The 19,958-nt window shown below is 59.7% G+C and overlaps 2 protein-coding genes and 2 long non-coding RNA genes across 6 annotated transcripts; all 4 read left to right on the forward strand.

Annotated features, from left to right (window-relative positions):
* The first annotated feature begins 244 nt into the window (after positions 1-244).
* LOC135285741 (uncharacterized) lies at positions 245-2,085 on the forward strand. 2 transcript variants are annotated; one of them, XR_010350456.1, is made up of 5 exons: positions 245-435; positions 715-770; positions 1,004-1,051; positions 1,336-1,397; positions 1,870-2,085. It is a non-coding gene; the product is annotated as an uncharacterized LOC135285741 (long non-coding RNA). The 2 variants fall into 2 exon arrangements; XR_010350455.1 differs by having other exon boundaries at positions 251-457.
* A 1,008-nt stretch (positions 2,086-3,093) lies between these two features.
* On the forward strand, positions 3,094-4,280 carry LOC135285704 (uncharacterized). The gene is made up of 4 exons (XR_010350433.1): positions 3,094-3,313; positions 3,574-3,629; positions 3,877-3,936; positions 4,214-4,280. It is a non-coding gene; the product is annotated as an uncharacterized LOC135285704 (long non-coding RNA).
* A 1,253-nt stretch (positions 4,281-5,533) lies between these two features.
* LOC135285703 (interferon alpha-inducible protein 27-like protein 2A) lies at positions 5,534-8,665 on the forward strand. Its single transcript, XM_064398265.1, has 7 exons — positions 5,534-5,682; positions 5,950-6,005; positions 6,254-6,313; positions 6,599-6,628; positions 7,520-7,570; positions 7,912-8,073; positions 8,297-8,665. The coding sequence occupies exons 2-7, from the start codon at positions 6,002-6,004 to the stop codon at positions 8,386-8,388; spliced, it is 399 nt and encodes a 132-aa protein (XP_064254335.1). The 5' UTR covers positions 5,534-5,682; positions 5,950-6,001; the 3' UTR covers positions 8,389-8,665.
* Positions 8,666-12,532: 3,867 nt separating this feature from the next.
* Positions 12,533-18,431, forward strand: LOC135285702 (uncharacterized). Of its 2 annotated transcripts, none has more exons than XM_064398263.1 (8): positions 12,533-12,667; positions 12,960-13,014; positions 13,249-13,308; positions 13,594-13,662; positions 16,115-16,369; positions 17,266-17,316; positions 17,676-17,837; positions 18,061-18,431. In XM_064398263.1, exons 2-8 carry the CDS (start codon positions 13,011-13,013, stop codon positions 18,186-18,188), a joined length of 729 nt encoding a protein of 242 aa, XP_064254333.1. In that variant the 5' UTR covers positions 12,533-12,667; positions 12,960-13,010; the 3' UTR covers positions 18,189-18,431. The 2 variants fall into 2 exon arrangements, with proteins under 2 accessions (XP_064254333.1, XP_064254334.1); XM_064398264.1 differs by lacking the exon at positions 12,533-12,667 and adding an exon at positions 12,673-12,696.
* The last annotated feature ends 1,527 nt before the right edge of the window (positions 18,432-19,958 follow it).

The following is a 19,958-nucleotide window of genomic DNA, read 5'->3' on the forward strand; positions in this document are numbered from 1 at the left end:
GCAGCAGCACACGGGGGGTGCAGAGAGGGGCTTTGGCTGGTTTTGAGACTGCCCGGTGGGGAGGAGACAGGCAGAGCGCTTCAGCTCTGCTCTCCACAGTTTCATGGGTCCCAAACCTGCTGGGGAAATGCCCCGTGAAGCCACAGGAGCCCTGGCCCAGGCCTGAGCAGCCCCAGCCCGGCGCGGCCTTCCCCCTCAGCTGCCGAGGCCTTCGGGCCGAAAGGGCTCCCTGAGGGGCCAGCCCCGGCTGGGACCGCGGGGACGGGAGAGCCTCAGCACCGCTCTAGCGGAGGCAGCAACATCAAGAGTTAACCAGAAAGTGAAACTGAATGACCGGCTTCAGAATTTCTCGGAAATCATTTGAGAAGACACTCCCTAGATCGGTTTTCCTGCTGTGCTTTGCCCCTCAGAGCTCAGTACACACAGGACAGGCTGGTGTGGGTGCCGCGGTCCCGCGGTGCGTGTTGGGGGACAGCAGCCTTTCTCTGAGGGGGGACAGTAACGGGGCGGATCACCTCGCTGCACCGGCGGAGCAGCCACCGAAACCCGGCCGGGCAGGAGCTTGGCGGGACTGGGGGATCTCTGCTTTTATGTGGAGGGGGCCGGGGTCTCCTGGGGGAGCGAGACCTGGCTGGGGGCGATCGTGCCGGGCAACAAAGCCCCGCTGACCCCACCTGCCGGCCGCGGAAAAACGCCTTGTTCTTGCTTCCCAAGGGACCGGGATTAGAGCGGACTGATCGCAGCTCTCCCTGCCGCCCAGCCCACCATGTGTAAGTGGGGTGGCTCGTGGGGTGGGGGACACGGGACCTGCAGTGGGACATTGTGGGGGGAGCACGGGGACCCTGGGGTTCGGCCCTACGGGTGTCTGCAGGGCTGAAGGAGGGCGGTGCTGGGGGAGCTGCTGCTGCCAGAGGGAACCTGTCCTGCCAGCACAGGGCACGGGGCTCCAGCCGGGAGGAGCTTTAGTGCCCAACTCCTGCTCATCTGTCATTTTCCTTCTTAGGGTCCGGTATTATCGCCTTTGTAGTCGTCACTGCATGTGCATTTATAGGTGAGAGTCTGGCACGGGATAACAGCATTTGGGTTCTGTTCCTTCTGAGAGGGAAGGGGCAGCTCTGGCTGCTGCCTGGAATTCTGCCTGCCCCCACTGCTGCAGCCCTGCACACTGTTCCTCTCCTGCCACCCATGGGTGTCCCTGTCCCTGCACCCCCAGCCCTCGCTCCCCGCCCTGGTGCCTGGGTGCTTTGGGGGAGGCCGGTTCTGGTGCTGGTGGCAGGGGCACATGTGGGTCACAGCGAGCTCCCTAACTCTGTTCTGTCCTCCCTGGAGCAACAGTACTGAGATTGAGTCGCAATCGGATGGGTGCATGAATGCTGAGGGTGCACGTTTCCACGCTGGTGAGTGGGGAGGGCAGGGAGGATGGGCTGTGCTGGGTGGAACACGGGGTTGTAGCCTGGGCTTACTCTGAAGCCAGAGCAGCCCTTGAAGCCATCACTGGTCTGAATGTGCTTTAAGAGTGGGAAAGGGATCCATCCCAATGTGGGGGAAAGAGCCAGAATCTGCTGGGGTAGGGGTTGGGGCTGAGGGCAGCAGGGGCTGTGCAGGCAGGTGACTGCTCTGTGGCCAGAACTCCTGTGTCCAGCAGGTGTTTGGAGGCGGCAGGCAGCAGTGTTTGGAGGCAGAAAGGGAGATCAGAAAGGGGTTGGATGGGCTCAGGGAGCAGAGCTCCCTGCAGGCCAATGCCTTGCACAGTCCATGGAGACCCTTGCCTCTCCAGCCCAGGAGAAGTCCTTGGCTGTTCCTGCCTCATGCCTGTCCCTCTGGTGGATGTTTTGATGGTCCTGGAACATCACACTTCTGTCTTTGCAGGGGCAGCATAAATGGCCTCACTCTGCCCTTCGAGCAGAAACTGCATGCTGGCACAGAAACAGCTCCCTATGTTCAGTGCAAGGGAGCAAAAGCAAGATTCCTTCCTTCCAAGCACACGGATTGAAATGGCCGGCGCTGGAAAGTCCAATCCCTCCCACAGCTTCTGCTTTAAATGATTTGGCATTAAGCAATAAATAAGCAATAAATGAACAGTGATGGCATGTCTGTGTGGTGGTGCTTGGTGTGTGTTGTGGCTCAGGTTCCTGCCCCACAGCTGGGGATTTGCCGTGCTCCAGGAAGGGAGCTCGGGGGTGGCACTGAGCAGTGACTCTGCTGCCTGTGGGTGCTGTGAGCAGGGCCAGCGATGTGAGGCTGTGCTTGGCACCCGCAGGGAGCTGTTGCACGTGTGGCCACGGCTGCTGCTGCTGAATCACTGCAATGGAGTTGGGCAGGGGCATGGGGCTGTGGGAGGTTGTTGTCTCCCTACACTGGCCCAGCTGCACCAGCCTTCAACTACTGCTCTTTTAAATGCACAGGGACATGTGGAGGGTGTCCTGCAGGGTGCAGGGTGGCAGGGCAATGAGTTGGTGCATCCTGACCCAACACAACAGCAGCAGCAGCAGCAGCAGGATAGACCCCTGCAAAGCCAAGAGCCAGGGCCAAGGAGGATTCCCCTTTGGAAGTGGTTCCAAGCACAGGTGCCACCTCTGCCACCCATCCATGTGGGCCTGTGTTGTCTCACAGGACACGGGCCTTGGCTGTGCCCCCTTCTCCTCGCAGGTTCAGCTCCACAGGTGCCCCCTCAGACCAAACCACTGAGCCTGGAGTATCCCATCAGCCTCAAAGGGCTGCCAAAACCCCCAAAACAGCAGCCTGAACACTCTCCAGCCACCCAGGGGCGCTGGGTCCGAGGCACACATGGGTTGGCCATGGCTCCAAACATGAAGAGCTGCAAGGTGGCTGCAGGCACAGGGGCCATCTGGGCAGTGCCTCTGCCTGGGCTGCACTGGAGAGAGGCCCTGAGGGAGGGCAGGAGGGGCTCCCCACAGCCCCTGCCCAGTCTCGGGTTTCACCATGGCCACTGGCTCCTTGCAGGATCTCACTGGGGCTGGAGGACACGGCCGGCAGGGTGACAGCCCCGTGCCCTGCGCCCCCAGCCCCGCAGAACCCACCTCTTCCTCCCATCCCTACATACTTCTTCATATGCCCCTATGCACCCCGAGGACGGGACAGCCTCAGTCCTGCTCTAGCAAAGGCAGCAACATCCCTTGCTTAAACAGAAAGCAAAACTGAGCGAGGGATTCCAGAACTTCTCGGAAATCAGTCGACCCACCCCTGCCCTTCTTGGTGGGAGGGGCAGGGGTGCGTTAACATATTTTCGGGCACCATTAGCTCCCTCAGAGCACAAAACACACACCAGACGTTGAGGTGCCGCGGTCCCACGGTGGGTGTTTGGGGACAGCAGCCTTTCTCTGGGGGGACAGTAACGGGGGGCTGCTCACCTCTCTGCGCCGGCGGAGCAGCCAGTGGCCCGTGGGGTGGGCAGAAGCATGTGCGGGGGCTGGGGGGTCTCTCCTTGTGAGGGGAGGGGGCCGAGGTCTCCTGGGTGGGAGAGAGGTTGATGGGGGTGATCGTGCAGGGCAGCAAAGCACCGCTGACCCCACCTGCTGCCTGTGCAAAAAAATGTTGTTTTTGCTTCCCAAGGGACCGAGATAAGAGCAGACTCATCACAGCTCTCGCTCCCGCCGAGCCCACCATGGGTAAGTTGGGTGGCTCATGGGGTGGGGGACACGGGACCTGCAGTGGGACAGCCCGGGGTGGCACAGGGACCCTGGGGTTCGCCCCTTCTCCCCTCTCCTCCCGGGTGTCTGCAGGGCTGAAGGAGGGCGCTGCTGGGGGAGCTGCTGCTGCCAGAGGGAACCTGCCCTGCCTGGCACAGGGCACTGGGCTGCAGCCGGGAGGAGCTTTAGTGCCCAACTCCTGCTCATCTGTCATTTCCTTTCTTAGGCTTTTTTCCAGTTGCCGTGGTGTTCCTTGCAGGACTCGTCATAGGCGTTGCACTTACAGGTGAGAGTTTGTCATGAGATGAGCAGCAGTCAGCTTGGCTTTTGGCACTGCTGAGGGGGAAGGGGCAGCTCTGGCCTGGAATTCTGCCTGCCCCGCTGCTGCAGCCCTGCACACTGTTCCTCTCCTGCCACCCATGGGTGTCCCTGGCCCTGCACCCCCAGCCCTCGCTCCCCGCTCTGGTCCCTGGGTGCTTTTGGGGTGTCTGTTTCTGGTGCTGGTGGCAGGGGCACATGTGGGTCACAGCGAGCACCCTGACACTGCTCTGCCCTCCCTGCAGCACTGGCAAGGAATCAGCCCATGGACTTCACTATAAATTCCAAGGGTCTGCATCTCCGTGTTGGTGAGTGGGGAGGGCAGGGGGGCTGGGCTGTGCTGGGTGGAACACGGGGTTGTAGCCTGGGCTTGCTCTGAAGCCAGAGCAGCCCTTGAAGCCATCACTGGTCTGAATGTGCTCTAAGAGTGGGAAAGGGATCCCTCCCAATGTGGTGGGAAGAGCCAGGACCTGCTGGGGTAGGGGTTGGGGCTGAGAGCTGTGCAGGCAGGTGACTGCTCTGTGACAAGAATGACTGTGTCAGCTGGGAGTGGTCAGAAGCAGAAAGTGAGAGCAGAAAGGGGTTGGGTGTGCTCAGGAAACAGAGCTCCCTGCAGGCCAAATCTCTGGCACAGACTGGGGAGACCCTTGCTGGAGAGACATTTTTGTCTGTCCCTGCCTCGTGCTTGTCCATCAGCAGGCAGCCTCGATGCCTCTGGGACATGACTCTCCTGTCTTTGCAGGGGAAAAACAAGAGGATGATCCTCCAGAGAGCAGCCCCTACAATGAGGTCCTGAAGAAGGACTCCTGATTACCATGGCTAGTGAACAGAAGCAGATTTCCTTCCTTCCAAGAGATCTGATTTGTGTCTTCCCACTGCAGGAACTGGAAAGCTGTTGTATTGTGCTTTTTGTTTATTAGTAGGTTTATGGTTTGATTTGTAACTTGGTAGTTTTCTTTATGCTGTTTTCCTTTTGTCTCCACCTTTTCCCAGTTACTTCCTCAGCTAGTTTCTAGTTTCTATTTCTCCAGACTTCAGCAGTTTACTGAAACTGTTTTTCTTGCCTTGGAATTTTATTATTTCCTACATTGTGATCTCTGCCTGGTTTTTACCCCAAATTCTCCTGATTTGTTGAAGATTGTACCTTCCCCTGAGACCTGCCCTCACATATAAGTTTTTGTTTGCCCCTTAATTGGAGTCCCGGGAGAGGAAAAGGGATTTACCATCAAATAAAGTTACCCTAGGACCCGTGTGCTTCCCTGTGTTTTATAATGCACCGAAACATCTGACACCTGGGATTCAACGGAGCTCCAGGGGGAATCTGCCGCCCTCCCCGCTCTTGCCATCAGCTAGCTGGGGGAAAGAGAAGCGGCAGAAATCCACCAGAGACCCACAGCTGACCCATAAAAAATTAGGATTGCCTTGAGCAATCAATGCTTTGAAAGGTTTAATAGAAGTGCGTTGCTGGTGTGGGTGTGTGTGGTGGTGCTTGCTGTGCATCGCGGGTCAGGTTCTGCCCCGCCGCTGCGGATTCGCCGTGCTCCAGGAAGGGATTGCAGCAGGCAGCAACATCAACCAGAAACGAAACTGAGCGAGCTCATTTCTCGGAAATCAGCTGACCGGCCACACCCCCGAGCTCGATGTTTGCTGCAGCCCTGGGCTCCTCAGAGCACAACAGACACCGGAGCTTGATGCGAGGTGCCTCGGTCCAGCGGTGGGTGTTGGGGACAGCAGCCTTTCTCTGAGGGGGACAGCAATGGGGGGCTGCTCACCTCGCTGCACCACCGCCATGCAGAGCAGCCACCGAGCCCTGGGCCGGGCAGGAGCTGGGGCTTGGAGCAGAGGGTCTCTTCTTGTGAGGGGAGGGGGCCGGGGTCTCCTGGGTGGGAGAGAGGTTGGTGGGGGCGATCGTGCAGGGCAGCAAAGCCCCGCTGACCCCACCTGCTGCCTGTGCAAAAATAGCTTGTTCTCCTTTCCCAAGGTACCGGGATTAGAGCAGACTCATCGCAGCTCTCGCTCCCGTCCGGACAGCCATGGGTAAGCCGGGAGGCTCGTGGGGTGGGGGACACGGCACCTGCAGTGGGACAGCCCGGGGGGGCACAGGGACCCTGGGGGTCGCCCCTTCTCCCCTCTCCTCCCCGGGGTCTGCAGGGCTGAAGGAGGGCAGTGCTGGGAGAGCTGCTGCTGCCAGAGGGAACCTGCCCTGCCTGGCACAGGGCACGGGGCTCCAGCTGAGAGGAGCTTCAGTGCCCACACTGCTGCCCTTCTGCCGTTTTCCTTCGTAGGTAAAAGTGTAGCCACCGTTGCAATCATCACTCTACTCATCATTGGATGCACAATTGAAGGTAAGAATTTGGCACGGGGTGAGCAGTGCTCAGCTTTGGTGGTTGTGCTGCTGAGGGGGAAGGGGCAGCTCAGGCTGCTGCCTGGAATTCTGCCTGCCCCCGCTGCTGCAGCCCTGCACACTGTTCCTCTCCTGCCACCCATGGGTGTCCCTGTCCCTGCACCCCCAGCCCTCGCTCCCCGCTCTGGTGCCTGGGTGCTTTTGGGGAGGCCGGTTCTGGTGCTGGTGGCAGGGGGACATGTGGGTCACAGCGAGCTCCCTAACGCTGTTCTGTCCTCCCTTGCAGGAGCAGCAGCAAAGGATCACAAATCTGAGGGTGAGTGGGGAGGGCAGGGGGGCTGGGCTGTGCTGGGTGGAACATGGCGTTTTACCCTGGACTTACTCTGAAGCTAAAGGAGCCTTTAAACCCATCACTGGTCTGAATGTGCCAAAACTGTGGGAAAGGAATCAATCCCAATGTGTTGGGAAGAGCCAGGACGTGCTGGGGTAGGGGTTGGGGCTGAGGGCAGCAGGGGCTGTGCAGGCAGGCGACTGCTCTGTGGCAAGAACGCCTGTGTCCCCTGGCAGCAGTGGTCAGAGGAGGAAATGGAGAGTAGAAAGGGGCTGGGTGTGCTCAGGGGGCAGAGCTCATTGCAGGCCAAATCTCTGGCACAGACTGGGGAGACCCTGGGAAGACCTGGCAGCCTTCCAGGTGCCCCTGTAGCCCAAACCACTGATCCTCAGCTGCATCCTGGTGTATCCCATCATCCACAAAGGGCAACCACCCCCCAAAACACCAGCCTGAGCATCCTCCTGTCACCAAGGGGCTCTGGGTCTGAGGCACACATGGTTGGCCCTGGTTCTAAATACAAGGGGCTCCGTGCTCATGGGGTGGCTGCGGGCACAGGGGCCATCTGGGCAGTGCAGGTGACAGGTGTGATTCCTGTGCTGTTCCAGGTTGGTGGGGGTGGTGGGCAGGGCAGGGTGGGTGGGCACTCTGGGGTGTGCCCTTTCTCCCTTTTCCTCCCAGCCTGAGGGGACAGTGGGACCCACCCCACCAGTGATCCCTTCCCAGGGGTCTTCAGGGGCTGAAGGCAGGGGGAGGCTGGAGGAGCTGCTGCTGCTCTGGGACACTGCTCTGCCTGGCACAGAGTGCTCAGCACTGCTCAGGGGAGCTCTGCTGTCCATGCTCATGTCCTTCCTGCCCTCCTGACATTTTCTTTCTCAGGGGATAATGGGAGTGTCATTGGAACTGTCATTGGAGCCACAGTGGGAGCAGGTGAGGCTCTGGCACTGGATGAGCAGCGCTCGGGTTCACTGCCCGGTCCCAGCCCCGTGTGGTCCTGGGCTGGGGGCTGCAAATACCAGGGCTGGGGAGAATTGGGGTGCAGGTGGGAGGAGGATGGGCAGCTCAGGCCGCTGCCTGGAATTCTGCCTGCCCCCGCTGCTGCAGCCCTGCACACTGTTCCTCTCCTGCCACCCATGGGTGTCCCTGGCCCTGCACCCGCAGCCCTCGCTCCCCGCTCTGGTGCCTGGGTGCTTTTGGGGAGGCCGGTTCTGGTGCTGGTGGCAGATGTGGGTCACAGCAAGGACCCTAAAGCTGCTCTGTCCCCCCTTCAGGACTGGCCCTGGTTGGCCTCCCGGTGTGCCTCGGCGCGCTGGGGTTCACCGGGGCCGGCATCGCCGCTGGCTCCGTCGCTGCCAAGATGATGTCGGCAGCTGCCATCGCCAACGGCGGCGGAGTGGCTGCTGGCAGCACCGTGGCCGTGCTGCAGTCCATCGGTGAGTGGGAGGGCAGGGGAGCTGGGCTGATCTCCATGGCAGGGAGCACGGGCTGGCTCTCGGGCCAAAGCTGCCCTTCAACTCCTCCCTGGTCTGAACTGCTCCAAGCCCTCTGGGCTCTCTCTGCCCAGGAGGAGTCCTTGGCTGGCTGTGCCCAGTGCTGGGTGCCTCAGCAGGCAGCCTTGGTGCTCCTGGGAGTTCACATCTCCATTTGTCCTTGCAGGAGCTGCAGGTCTTTCTGCTGGTGCCAAAGCTGGGCTGACAGCTGCGCTGGGCGCAGCTGGTGCAGCAAGTGGTGAGTTGCTCTCTGAGTGAAAGAATCCAAGTGACAAACCTAAAAAAGAATAAAAACCCAAGTGACAAACCCAAGAGAAAGTAACTCAGATGACAAACGTGAGGAGGAGACAACTGCAGACGAGAAAGCCAAGAGAAGCCAAGCAGGTTCCTGATCCCAAGGCCTTGCCATGCACAGTTGCAAATGCTGGAAAACCCCCACAGACCCCTCAGGGCTTTGCCTCCCCTTTTAAAAGCTTTGGATTCTTGTGAGCAGCGATTTCCCTGAAGCCAATAAATGTGCTTTGCTGGCACCAGAGTTGGTGTTTCTGTGTGGCTGCAGCTCTTGGGTGATGGTGGCATTAGAGGGTGACAGGGCACAGGGCATGTTCTGTCCCCAGGCCTGCCCTGCTCACTGATGGTGCCCCCAGTTCCCCTGCACTCAGTTTGGGCAGGGCAGTATCTACAGCCCATGCCAGAGGAGCAAAACCCAGTGTGAGGCTCAGGTTCCTGCCCCACAGCTGGGCATTTGCCGTGCTCCAGGAAGGGATTGCCCAGGCAGTGTTTCCAGCCTTGCTCCCTGTGCCCCTGCCCAGCCAGGGGCTGGCTCCCACTGCAGCCTGACAGTGCTGGCAGTCCCTGGGAGCCCGGTAGGGACCTGTGGGGTTTGGGGTTCCAGCAGGGTGGCAGGGGAATGACTTGGTGCATCCTGACCCAGCACAGCAGCAGCAGCACACGGGGGGTGCAGAGAGGGGCTTTGGCTGGTTTTGAGACTGCCCGGTGGGGAGGAGACAGGCAGAGCGCTTCAGCTCTGCTCTCCACAGTTTCATGGATCCCAAACCTGCTGGGGAAATGCCCCGTGAAGCCACAGGAGCCCTGGCCCAGGCCTGAGCAGCCCCAGCCCGGCGCGGCCTTCCCCCTCAGCTGCCGAGGCCTTCGGGCCGAAAGGGCTCCCTGAGGGGACAGCCCCGGCTGGGACCGCGGGGACGGGAGAGCCCCAGCACCGCCCTAGCAGAGGCAGCAACATCAAGAGTTAACCAGAAAGTGAAACTGAGCGAGCGGGCTTCCGAAAATTTTGCAATATTTAGTGATCCACCCCTCCCTGACGGGATATATCCGGCCGTCGCCCTTCCTTCCTCCGAGCACAGCCGACACAACAGAGGCTGGTGGCGAGGGGTGCCGCGGTCCCACGGTGCGTGTTGGGGGACAGCAGCCTTTCTCTGAGGGAGGACAGCAATGGGGGGCTGCTCACCTCACCAGGCCACCACCACGCAGAGCAGCCACCGAGCCCTGGGCTGGGCAGGAGCTGTGGCAGGGAATGGGGGGGTCTCTGTTTTTAAGGGGCAGGGGTGGCCAGCGGGGTGGGAGAGGGTGGCTGGGGGCGATCGTGCAGGGCAGCAAAGCCCCGCTGACCACACCTGCTGCCTACAGAAAAAATTTCGTTCTTGCTTCCCAAGGGGCCAGGATTAGAGCAGACTCATCGCAGCTCTCGCTCCCGCACAGCCCACCATGCGTGAGTTGGTGTTTCGTGGGCTGGGGGACGCGGGATCTGCAGGGGGACAGATCTGGGGGGGCACAGGGACCCTGGGGGTCGCCCCTTCTCCCCTCTCCTCCCCGGGTGTCTGCAGGGCTGAAGGAGGGCGGTGCTGGGGAGCTGCTGCTGCCAGAGGGAACCTGCTCTGCCTGGCACCGAGGGCTGGGATCCAGCTGGGGGGGGCTTTACTTTTTACTACCCACACTGCTGCCCAGCTGTCATTTTCCTTCTTAGTTCCAGTTCCAGTCATTCTTGGAATTATAAAGGTCGTTGGATTAATTGCAGTCATCACAGGAATTACAGTTATAGGTGAGAGTCTGGCACGGGATAACAGCTTTTGGGTTCTCTTGTGGCGCTGCTGAGAGGGAAGGGAAGAATTGTGGCTGCTGCCTGGAATTCTGCCTTCCCCCGCTGCTGCAGCCCTGCACACTGTTCCTCTCCTGCCACCCATGGGTGTCCCTGTCCCTGCACCCCCAGCCCTCGCTCCCCGCTCTGGTGCCTGGGTGCTTTTGGGGAGGCCGGTTCTGGTGCTGGTGGCAGGGGCACATGTGGGTCACAGCGAGCACCCTAAACACTTCTCTCTCCTCCATGGTGCAGCACTATGCAAAGACAAGATAAGAATCAAAATACAGACTAGATGGTTTTCCTTCTCTTTAGAAGCTGGTAAGTGGGGAGGGCAGGGGGGCTGGGCTGTGCTGGGTGGGAACACGGGGTTGTAGCCTGGGCTTGCTCTGAAGCCAGAGCAGCCCTTGAAGCCATCACTGGTCTGAATGTGCCCAAAGTGTGGCAAAGGGAACCATCCCAATGTGGTGGGAAGAGCCAATGTGGTGGGAAGGACCTGCTGGGGTAGGGGTTGGGGCTGAGGGCAGCAGGGGCTGTGCAGGCAGGTGACTGCTCTGTGGCAAGGACTCCTGTGTCCCCTCTCAGCACTGGTCAGAGGCAGAAAATGAGAGCAGAAAATGGCTGGGTGTGCTCAGGGAGCAGAGCTCACTGCAGGCCAACTCCCTGGCACAGTCCATGGAGTCCCTTGCCTCTCCTGCCCAGGAGAAGTCCTTGGCTGTCCCTGCCTCACGCCTGTCCCTCAGCAGGCAGTGTTGTCAGTGCTCCTGGAACATCACACTTCTGTGTCTTTACAGGGGGGGAAAAAATGGCATAACTCTTTCCTCCGAGCAGCATGCAGTCCACAGAAACAACTTCCTGTGTTCCACTCAAGGGAGGAAAAGCAAGATTCCTTTCTTCCAAGCGTGCTGATTCGTCCTCAGACAGCAGGTGCTGGAAGGAGAAATCCTTCCCACAACTCCCACTGTAACTGGTTTAGATTAATTTTACTCATAAAATCATGTTAAACAATAAATGGACTGTGCCAGTGAATCTCTGTAGTGGTGATTGTTGTGCATCGTGGCTCAGGTTCCTGCCCCACAGCTGGGCATTTGCCGTGCTCCAGGAAGGGATTGCCCAGGCAGAGTTTCCAGCCTTGCTCCCTGTGCCCCTGCCCAGCCAGGGGCTGGCTCCCACTGCAGCCTGACAGTGCTGGCAGTCCCTGCGAGCCCGGCACTGCTGCAGCAAATGCCCAGGGCAGCATGGCACTGCCCTGCAGGGCCGGCAGAGCCCCAGGGGTGCAGTGGGTGCATCTCTGCAGCCTGGGGCTCAGGACAGCCACTCTCTGATTTGGGCTTGGACAGGGGAGCTGCTCCTGCCAGGCACGCTGTGCCCCACTGCTCCTGCTGGGCTGGGACCTTGTCTTGGCTGCTGGGAGCCGTGTCTGGGATCCTCAGGGCGGGATCCCTGGGGACCAGCCATGGGGGAGCTGCTGGGCTGCTGCCAGAGCATCCTGGGGGGGCATGGCTTGCACCACAAGCTCTGGTGGCTTTGGAGACCTGCTGTTTGTCTGGGGGGCTTTTTTGTGCTTTTGCTTTTGGGTCTCGGTGACTCTGGGGCTTTTTGAGTTTGGGGGCCTCTGAGCCTGGCGTTTTTACTTTGGTCCAGCTTGCCAAACATCCGTGCTTCTTTGCCCTGGCCCCATGACCCCAGCCCGCTTTTTGTCCTTTTTGCCCTGGCCCCAGCCCGCTTTTTGTCCTTTTTGCCCTGCCTCCAGCCGGCCTTTTGGCTCTTCTGCTCTGCCGGATTCTCTCTCCCCCTGGCCTCTGTCCCCCCTCCCCGTGTCCCTGTCCACCCCCTGCCGCTCTGTCCCCGAGTTCCTGCCTCAGCCACCCCCGTCCCACCCTGCCCGCCTCCGTCCCAGCCCGCCGTGCCGCCCGATCCCCGCCGTGCCCTGTCCCGGCTCCCGCACCTCCGGAGCCGCAGCGCATCATCCTGTGAGCCCCGACGGCACTCCCCGATCTGCTGCTGCTCACTCCTGCTTTTTGTCTCTGCCTTCCTCTCTCCACCCTCCTTTTCCATTTTCCTCTCTCCGTCCTTCCTAGCAATTTTTAGTAAGGTAACTTCTTTTTCTGTTTGATTTTTCGTTATCAATAAATTATTTTCAGATACACTGTTGTCTCGGTTGACTTAACTTCATTACAGATAATCTGTTTTTAAAAGAATTCCTCACAGTTCCCCACAGTGGAAAGCCACAGGATCCCTGCAGGGACAACCCCAAGGTCCAATGTCCTGGAGATGGGGGAGCCACAGCCCTGCTCCAGCAGAGACAGCAACACCAAGTGTTGACGGAAATGAAACTGAAACTCAGCGACTGAGCAATTTCAGGGAAATTACCTGTCGTGATATTGCTTGTTGATATCTTTCCTGCAGCACTTTGACCCTCAGAGCACTGTACACACAGGACAGGTTGGTGGTGTGGGTGCTGTGCTCCCACAGTGGGTGTTTGGGGACAGCAGCCTTTCTCTGAGCTGGGGGGACAGTGACGGGGGGCTGCTCACCTCGCTGTATTGGTGGAGCAACCACCAAGCTCTGGGCCAGGCAGGAGCCTGGGCAGAGTCTGAGGGTTCTGTGCTTGTGGGGGGGACCGGGGGCTCCTGGGTGGGACAGGCGTGGCTGAGCACGATTGTACAGGACACCCAAACCCCGCCAGCCCCACCCCACTGCCCACAGAAAAACATGTTGATCTGCTTTCTCCAAGGACCAGGCTCACAGAGGACCCAGTGCAGCTCTTGCTGCTGCCCAGCCCACCATGGGTAAGTTGGGTGGCTCGTGGGGTGGGGGACACGGGACCTGCAGTGGGACATTGTGGGGGGAGCACGGGGACCCTGGGGTTCAGCCCTACGGGTGTCTGCAGGGCTGAAGGAGGGCGGTGCTGGGGGAGCTGCTGCTGCCAGAGGGAACCTGCCCTGCCTGGCACAGGGCACTGGGCTGCAGCCGGGAGGAGCTTTAGTGCCCAACTCCTGCTCATCTGTCATTTTCCTTCTTAGACATTCTTCTACTTGTCGCTGCATTCCTCATTGGAATCATGATTAGACCTGCACTTGTAGGTGAGAGTCTGGCATCGGATGAGCAGTGCTCAGCTTTGCTGGTTGTGCTGCTGAGAGGGAAGGGAAGAATTGTGGCTGTTGCCTGGAATTCTGCCTGCCCCCGCTGCTGCAGCCCTGCACACTGTTCCTCTCCTGCCACCCATGGGTGTCCCTGTCCCTGCACCCCCAGCCCTCGCTCCCCGCTCTGGTGCCTGGGTGCTTTTGGGGAGGCCGGTTCTGGTGCTGGTGGCAGGGGGACATGTGGGTCACAGCAAGGACCCTAACGCTGTTCTGTCCTCCCTGCAGCACTGGCAAGAGGTGAGACCATCAACTTCTCCATGAATTTCAAGTATTTTGGATTCAGTCTCCGAATTGGTGAGTGGGGAGGGCGGGGAGTTGGGCTGTGCTGGGAGGGAACACAGAGTTGTACCCTGGGCTTCCTGTAGAGCCAAATCAGCCCTTGAACCCTTCAGTGATCTGAACCCAACTGAAATCTGGCAAAGGGATGAATCCCCAATGTGGTGGGAAGAGCCAGGACCTGCTGGGATAGGAGTCAGGGCTGAGGGCTGTGCCGGCAGGTGACTGCTCTGTGGCCAGAACTCCTGTGTCCACTCCCAGCAGTGTCAGAGGAGGAAAGGGAGAGCAGAAGGGGCTGAGTGTGCTCAGGGAGCAGAGCTCACTGCAGACCAGCTCTCTGGCACAGACTGGGGAGACCCTTGGTGGGGTGCCCCCACAGCCCAAACCACTGAGCTTTGGCTGCATCCTGGAGCATCCCATCACCCACAAAGGGCAGCCACCCCCCAAAACACCAGCCTGAGCAGCCTCCAGCCACTGAGGGGCTCTGGGTCCGAGGCACACATGGGCTGGCCAGGGCTCCAAGCACGAGGAGCAGTGGGGTGGCTGCGGGCACAGGGGCCATCTGGGCAGTGCCTCTGCCTGGGCTGCACTGGGCACAGGTAGGGGATGGGACTGGGGGTGGGCAGGAGGTGCTCCCACAGCCCCTGCACAACCTCTGGCTTCACCGTGGCCACTGGCTCCCATCCAGGCATTGAGGGCTTTGTTATAAACCATGTTTGCATCACCTTGTGCCAGTGACAGAGACAGACTGGGTTGACAAGTGCTCTGTGATCTGCACTGTGCCCCATGTGTGACCTCAGGGCTCTCCCCACACTCAGCTGAGTTTCAGTTTCTGCATTCTCTCTATTATTTACCTCAAATACACACATTCTGCAGCAGTGTTGGTAAACAAAGCAGCACAGTATTTCCCCAGCACCCTGAGCTTTGGCCTCCCAGGGCAGTGCCCATGTCCAGGGCCTGGGGTGGCCATGGGAGCAGGGTCCAGGTCCAGGGGTGCCCATGTGGCCCTGCTGCCTGCACTGCCCTGGGCGTGGGGACACCTGATGGCAGCAGGGAGGTGACATCTGGGCGATCTGCTCCTCCGTGGGGTGCTCCCCCTTGCTGGGGGAATGGTGGGGACCCTATGCTTGGGCAGGGCCAGCTGGGGAGCCCTGAGCTGATTTCTCCTCCTCTTCCTCAGGACTCCTCAGAGCTCTTGGTCATTGTGCTGCTTTGGGCTGGGGTAGGGGTCATTTTCCTCCCAGGGGCTGCTCTGCGGCTGTGTTTCGGTTTTGTGCCAAACACGAGGTTGATGACACAGAGGTTTTGTTAGTGTTGAGCTTGCCCAGAGCCGAGGCATTTGCAAGCACTCACACAGCCATGCTGGGGAGGGATTTGGGAGTGCGTGGGAGGTTGGGAGGAGACGTGGGAGGGACAGGTGGCCCCAACAGAGCCAATGGGATATCCCAGACCGTGTGACACAACAGGAATGGGCAAAGGAGGGGACATTCGGAATGACGGCGTTTCTCTTCTCGCGTCTGTCCCGTCTGCAGGAGTCCCGCTCTCCGGGAGGAGCTGAACCCCTCCCTGCCCACGGGAAGCAGGGACGGAATTCCCGGGTTTGCTTTGCTTGCGTGCACGGCTTTTGCTTTCCCTATTAAACTCTTTATTTCAACCCACAAGTTTTCTAGTTCTTACCCTTCCATTCTGTCCCCGGTCCCGATGGGGGTGGAGGGCTGGGGGTGATGAGCAGGCAGCTGCGAGGTGCTTGGGGCTGGCTGGGCGAAGCTTCGACAGCCCCCCAGGGCTCTGGTTTGGCTGCCGTGCCGTGACTCTTCGGTACACAACAGGACAATTGTGTGCCTGACCCCACGCTCTGGAGCCCCCCTGGTACCGCGGCTGGGACCCCCAGCTCTGTGCCGTGCCCCCCTTGCTGTATCTGACCGCCCGGAGGAAGACTCGCGCTCAGCCCTCCGCCTCCAGCCCGGGCGTGCCTGGGACGGGGCGGCCCCGGGGCGAGCATCGGGACCACTGCAGACCACCGGGCACCGCGGGGCCTTTCCAGCCCACCGGGCACCGCGGAGCCATTCCACTCCACCGGGCACCGTGGGGCCATTCCAGTCCAGCGGGCACCGTGGGCAGGTGGGCAGTGCTGGTGGCAGGTGGGCAGGGTGGGCAGTGCTGCTTCCTTCCCTCTTCCACCTCCCTGTCCTCTTCCTCTTTGATTCCTTTTCCTCTTTTCCCTCCTGCCTTTCTGCTTGTTTCCCTCTCAGCTGTGAGACACAGAGGCAAAGGAGCTGCCACTGGAGCAGCTGCCCCAGCAGGTAAATTCTGGCTCTGGGGTTCACTGCCAGGCTGGGGGCTGCGAGTGCTGGGGCCCGAGAGACTCAGGGTGCTGCTGTGAGGGAGAGGCAGCAGCAGCCTCGAGCTGCAGGTTTCTCTCTTGGTGCCAAAATTGGGCTGACATCTGTCCTGCTGTCACTTGGTGCAGGAGACTCTGCCAAGATGTCCAAGAGGAAGCCAACTCCAGAGGAGGAACCCAAGGAGGAGACAATTTCAGATGAGGAATCTGGGGAGGACACAACTCCTAGTGATGAGCCCAAGAAGAAGACAAATTCAGATGAGAAATCCTGGGATGAGACAAATCATGGTGACAAGCCCAAGGATGGGGATTGTCCTGGGGGTGGTCCTGACAATGGTCCTGACAATGGTCCTGATGGTGGTCCCAAGGATGGGGATAATCCAGGTAAAGTGCAGGGGAAGTTTGGGTGAGACATCAGGAAAAAAATTCTTCACTGAAAGACTGATTGGGCACTGGAATTGTCTGCCCGTGGATGTGGTTCAGTCACCATCCCTGGATGTGTTTAGAAAGACACTGGATGTGGCACTCAGTGCCATGGTTAAGTTCATGAGAGGGTGTTAGGTCATAGGTTGGACTTGATCGCAAAGGTCTTTTCCAGCCCAGTTCATTCTGTGATTATTTGTGACTTCCCAAGAGAAGCCAAGCAGATGCCTGATCCCAAGATCTCTGCCAGGCAGCCTGGTAGGCACTGGAAGCCCCAGCAGCTTGGGCACCCTCTGAGGAGCTGCAGGAGCGATAGGTGCTCCGAAAGCAGAAGTGCATTGCAGGAGGGGCTGCAGTGGTGGTGGGTGTGCAGTTGGGGTGCAGGTACCTGCTGAGTGCCCTGGCATTTGCTGTGCTCCTGGAAGGGATTCCAGTGGGCAGTGTTGCCAGCCCTGCTCCCTCTCCCCCTGCACAGGAAGGGCTGGCAAGGCAGTGGGTGAGTTTGTTATGAACTCTGATTCATCTTGTGCTGGTGGCAGGTGACAGATGGGGCTGACACGTGTTGTGTACCCTGTGCTGTTCTGGGTTGGTGGGTGTGGTGGGCAGGGCAAGGCGGGGGGGGGGTGGGTGGGCACTCCGGGGTGTGCCCCTTCTCCCTGTTCCTCCCAGCCTGTGTCGGCGGTGGGAACCCAGGGGTCTTCAGGGGCTGAAGGCAGATGAAGGCAGGGGGAGGCTGGAGGAGCTGCTGCTGGCTCTGGGACACTGCTCTGCCTGGCACAGAGTGCTCAGCACTGCTCAGGGGAGCTCTGCTGTCCATGCTCATGTCCTTCCTGCCATCTTACCGTTTTCTTTCTCAGGGAGTAATGGGAGTGTCATTGGAGCTGTCGTTGGAACCACAGTGGGAGCAGGTGAGGCTCTGGCACTGGATGAGCAGCGCTCGGGTTCACTGCCCGGTCCCAGCCCCGTGTGGTCCTGGGGACTGGGCTGGGCTGGGGGCTGCAAGTACCAGGGCTGGGGAGAATTGGGGTGCAGGTGGGACGAGGAGGGGCAGCTCAGGCTGCTGCCTGGAATTCTGCCTGCCCCCGCTGCTGCAGCCCTGCACACTGTTCCTCTCCTGCCACCCATGGGTGTCCCTGGCCCTGCACCCCCAGCCCTCGCTCCCCGCTCTGGTGCCTGGGTGCTTTTGGGGAGGCCGGTTTTGGTGCTGGTGCCAGGGGCACATGTGGGTCACAGAGGGGACCCTGACACTGCTCTGCCCTCCCTGCAGGAGTGGCACTGGTTGGCCTCCCGGTGTGCCTCGGCGCGCTGGGGTTCACCGGGGCCGGCATCGCCGCTGGCTCCGTCGCTGCCAAGATGATGTCGGCAGCTGCCATCGCCAACGGCGGCGGAGTGGCTGCTGGCAGCACCGTGGCCGTGCTGCAGTCCATCGGTGAGTGGGAGGGCAGGGGAGCTGGGCTGATCTCCATGGCAGGGAGCACGGGCTGGCTCTCGGGCCAAAGCTGCCCTTCAACTCCTCCCTGGTCTGAACTGCTCCGAACCCTCTGGGCTCTCCCTGCCCAGGAGGAGTCCTTGGCTGGCTGTGCCCAGTGCTGGGTGCCTCAGCAGGCAGCCTTGGTGCTCCTGGGAGTTCACATCTCCATTTGTCCTTGCAGGAGCTGCAGGTCTTTCTGCTGGTGCCAAAGTTGGGCTGACTTCTGCCCTGAGCTCAGCTGGTGCAGCAATCGGTGCCTGGCTATCCAAAGGGAAGAAACCATCAAGTGACAAATCTAAAAAAGGATAAAAACCCAAGTGACAAACCCAAGAAAAAGTAACTCAGGTGACAAACACGAGGAGGAGACAACTGCAGACGAGCAACCCAAGAGAAGCCAAGCAGGTTCCTGATCCCAGGGCCTTGCCATGAACAATTTCAGGTGCTGGAAAACCCCCACAGACCCTCAGAGCTTTGCCTCCCCTTTTAAAAGCTTTGGATTCTTGTGAGCAGCGATTTCCCTGAAGCCAATAAATGTGCTTTGCTGGCAGCAGAGTTGGTGTTTCTGTGTGGCTGCAGCTCTTGGGTGATGGTGGCACTAGAGGGTGACAGGGCACAGGGCATGTTCTGTCCCCAGGCCTGCCCTGCTCGCTGATGGTGCCCCTAGTTCCCCTGCACTCAGTTTGGGCAGGGCAGTATCTACAGCCCATGCCAGAGGAGCAAAACCCAGTGTGAGGCTCAGGTTCCTGCCCCACAGCTGGGCATTTGCCGTGCTCCAGGAAGGGATTGCCCAGGCAGAGTTTCCAGCCTTGCTCCCTGTGCCCCTGCCCAGCCAGGGGCTGGCTCCCACTGCAGCCTGACAGTGCTGGCAGTCCCTGGGAGCCCAGCACTGCTGCAGCAAATGCTCAGGGCAGCATGGCACTGCCCTGCAGGGCCGGCAGAGCCCCAGGGGTGCAGTGGGTGCATCTCTGCAGCCTGGGGCTCAGGACAGCCACTCTCTCTGATTTGGGCTGGGACAGGGGAGCTGCTCCTGCCAGACACGCTGTGCCCCACTGCTCCTGCTGGGCTGGGACCTTGTCTTGGCTGCTGGGAGCCATGTCTGGGATCCTCAGGGCGGGATCCCCGGGCACCAGCCATGGGGGGCTCCTGGGCTGCTGCCAGAGCATCCTGGGGGGGCATGGCTTGCACCACAAGCTCTGGGGACTTTGGAGACCTGCTGTTTGTCTGGGGGGCTTTTTTGTGCTTTTCCTTTTGGGTCTTGTGACTCTGGGGCTTTTTGGATTTGGGGGCCTCTGAGCCAGGCATTTTTGCCCTGGCTCCAGTCTGCCTTTTGGCTCCTCTGCCCTGGCGGGCTCTCTCCTGCGTCCTGTGAGCATCACAGCACTCCCCCCATCTGCTGCTTCTTACTCACACTTTTTGTGTCTTGCTTCCTCTCTCTTTCCCTCCCCCCGACTCCTTTCCCATTTTCCTTTCTTCTTCTCCATATTTTCTAGCACTTTTTGGTAGGGTAACTTCTTTTTCTGTTTGATTTTTCGTTATCAATAAACTGTTTGCAGACACACTGTAGTCTCGATTAACTTCATTCCAGATCATCCCTTTTTAAAAGAATTTCTCACAGTTCCCCACAGTGGAAAGCCACAGGATCACTGCAGAGACAACCCCAAGGTCCAAAGTCCTGGAGATGGGGGAGCGCCAGCCCTGCTCCAGCTGAGACAGCAACATCCAGATTTGATGAGAATGAAACTGAAACTCAGCGATTGAGCAATTTCTCGGGATTTACCTGTCCTGACATTCCCTTTTGGGATCTTTCCTGCAGCACTTTGACCCTCAGAGCACAGTACACACAGGACAGGTTGGTGGTGTGGGGTTCTCCCACAGTGGATTTTTGGGGACAGCAGCCTTTCTCTGGGTTGGGGGGACAGTAATGGGGGTGCTGACCTCCCTGCACCAGTGGAGAGAGATAAGATAGAATTGAGTTACAGGCTGTGGGATGTGCCTGCAGAATGCCATGGCAGCACGGAGAAGCTTGTCTCCCCTGACCTTGGGAAGAAATGGCACTTGGTGAACGCCCTAAGGAGCGGA

This window comes from Passer domesticus, chromosome 24 (assembly GCF_036417665.1).
Source record: "Passer domesticus isolate bPasDom1 chromosome 24, bPasDom1.hap1, whole genome shotgun sequence".
Taxonomy (NCBI): Eukaryota; Metazoa; Chordata; class Aves; order Passeriformes; family Passeridae; genus Passer; species Passer domesticus.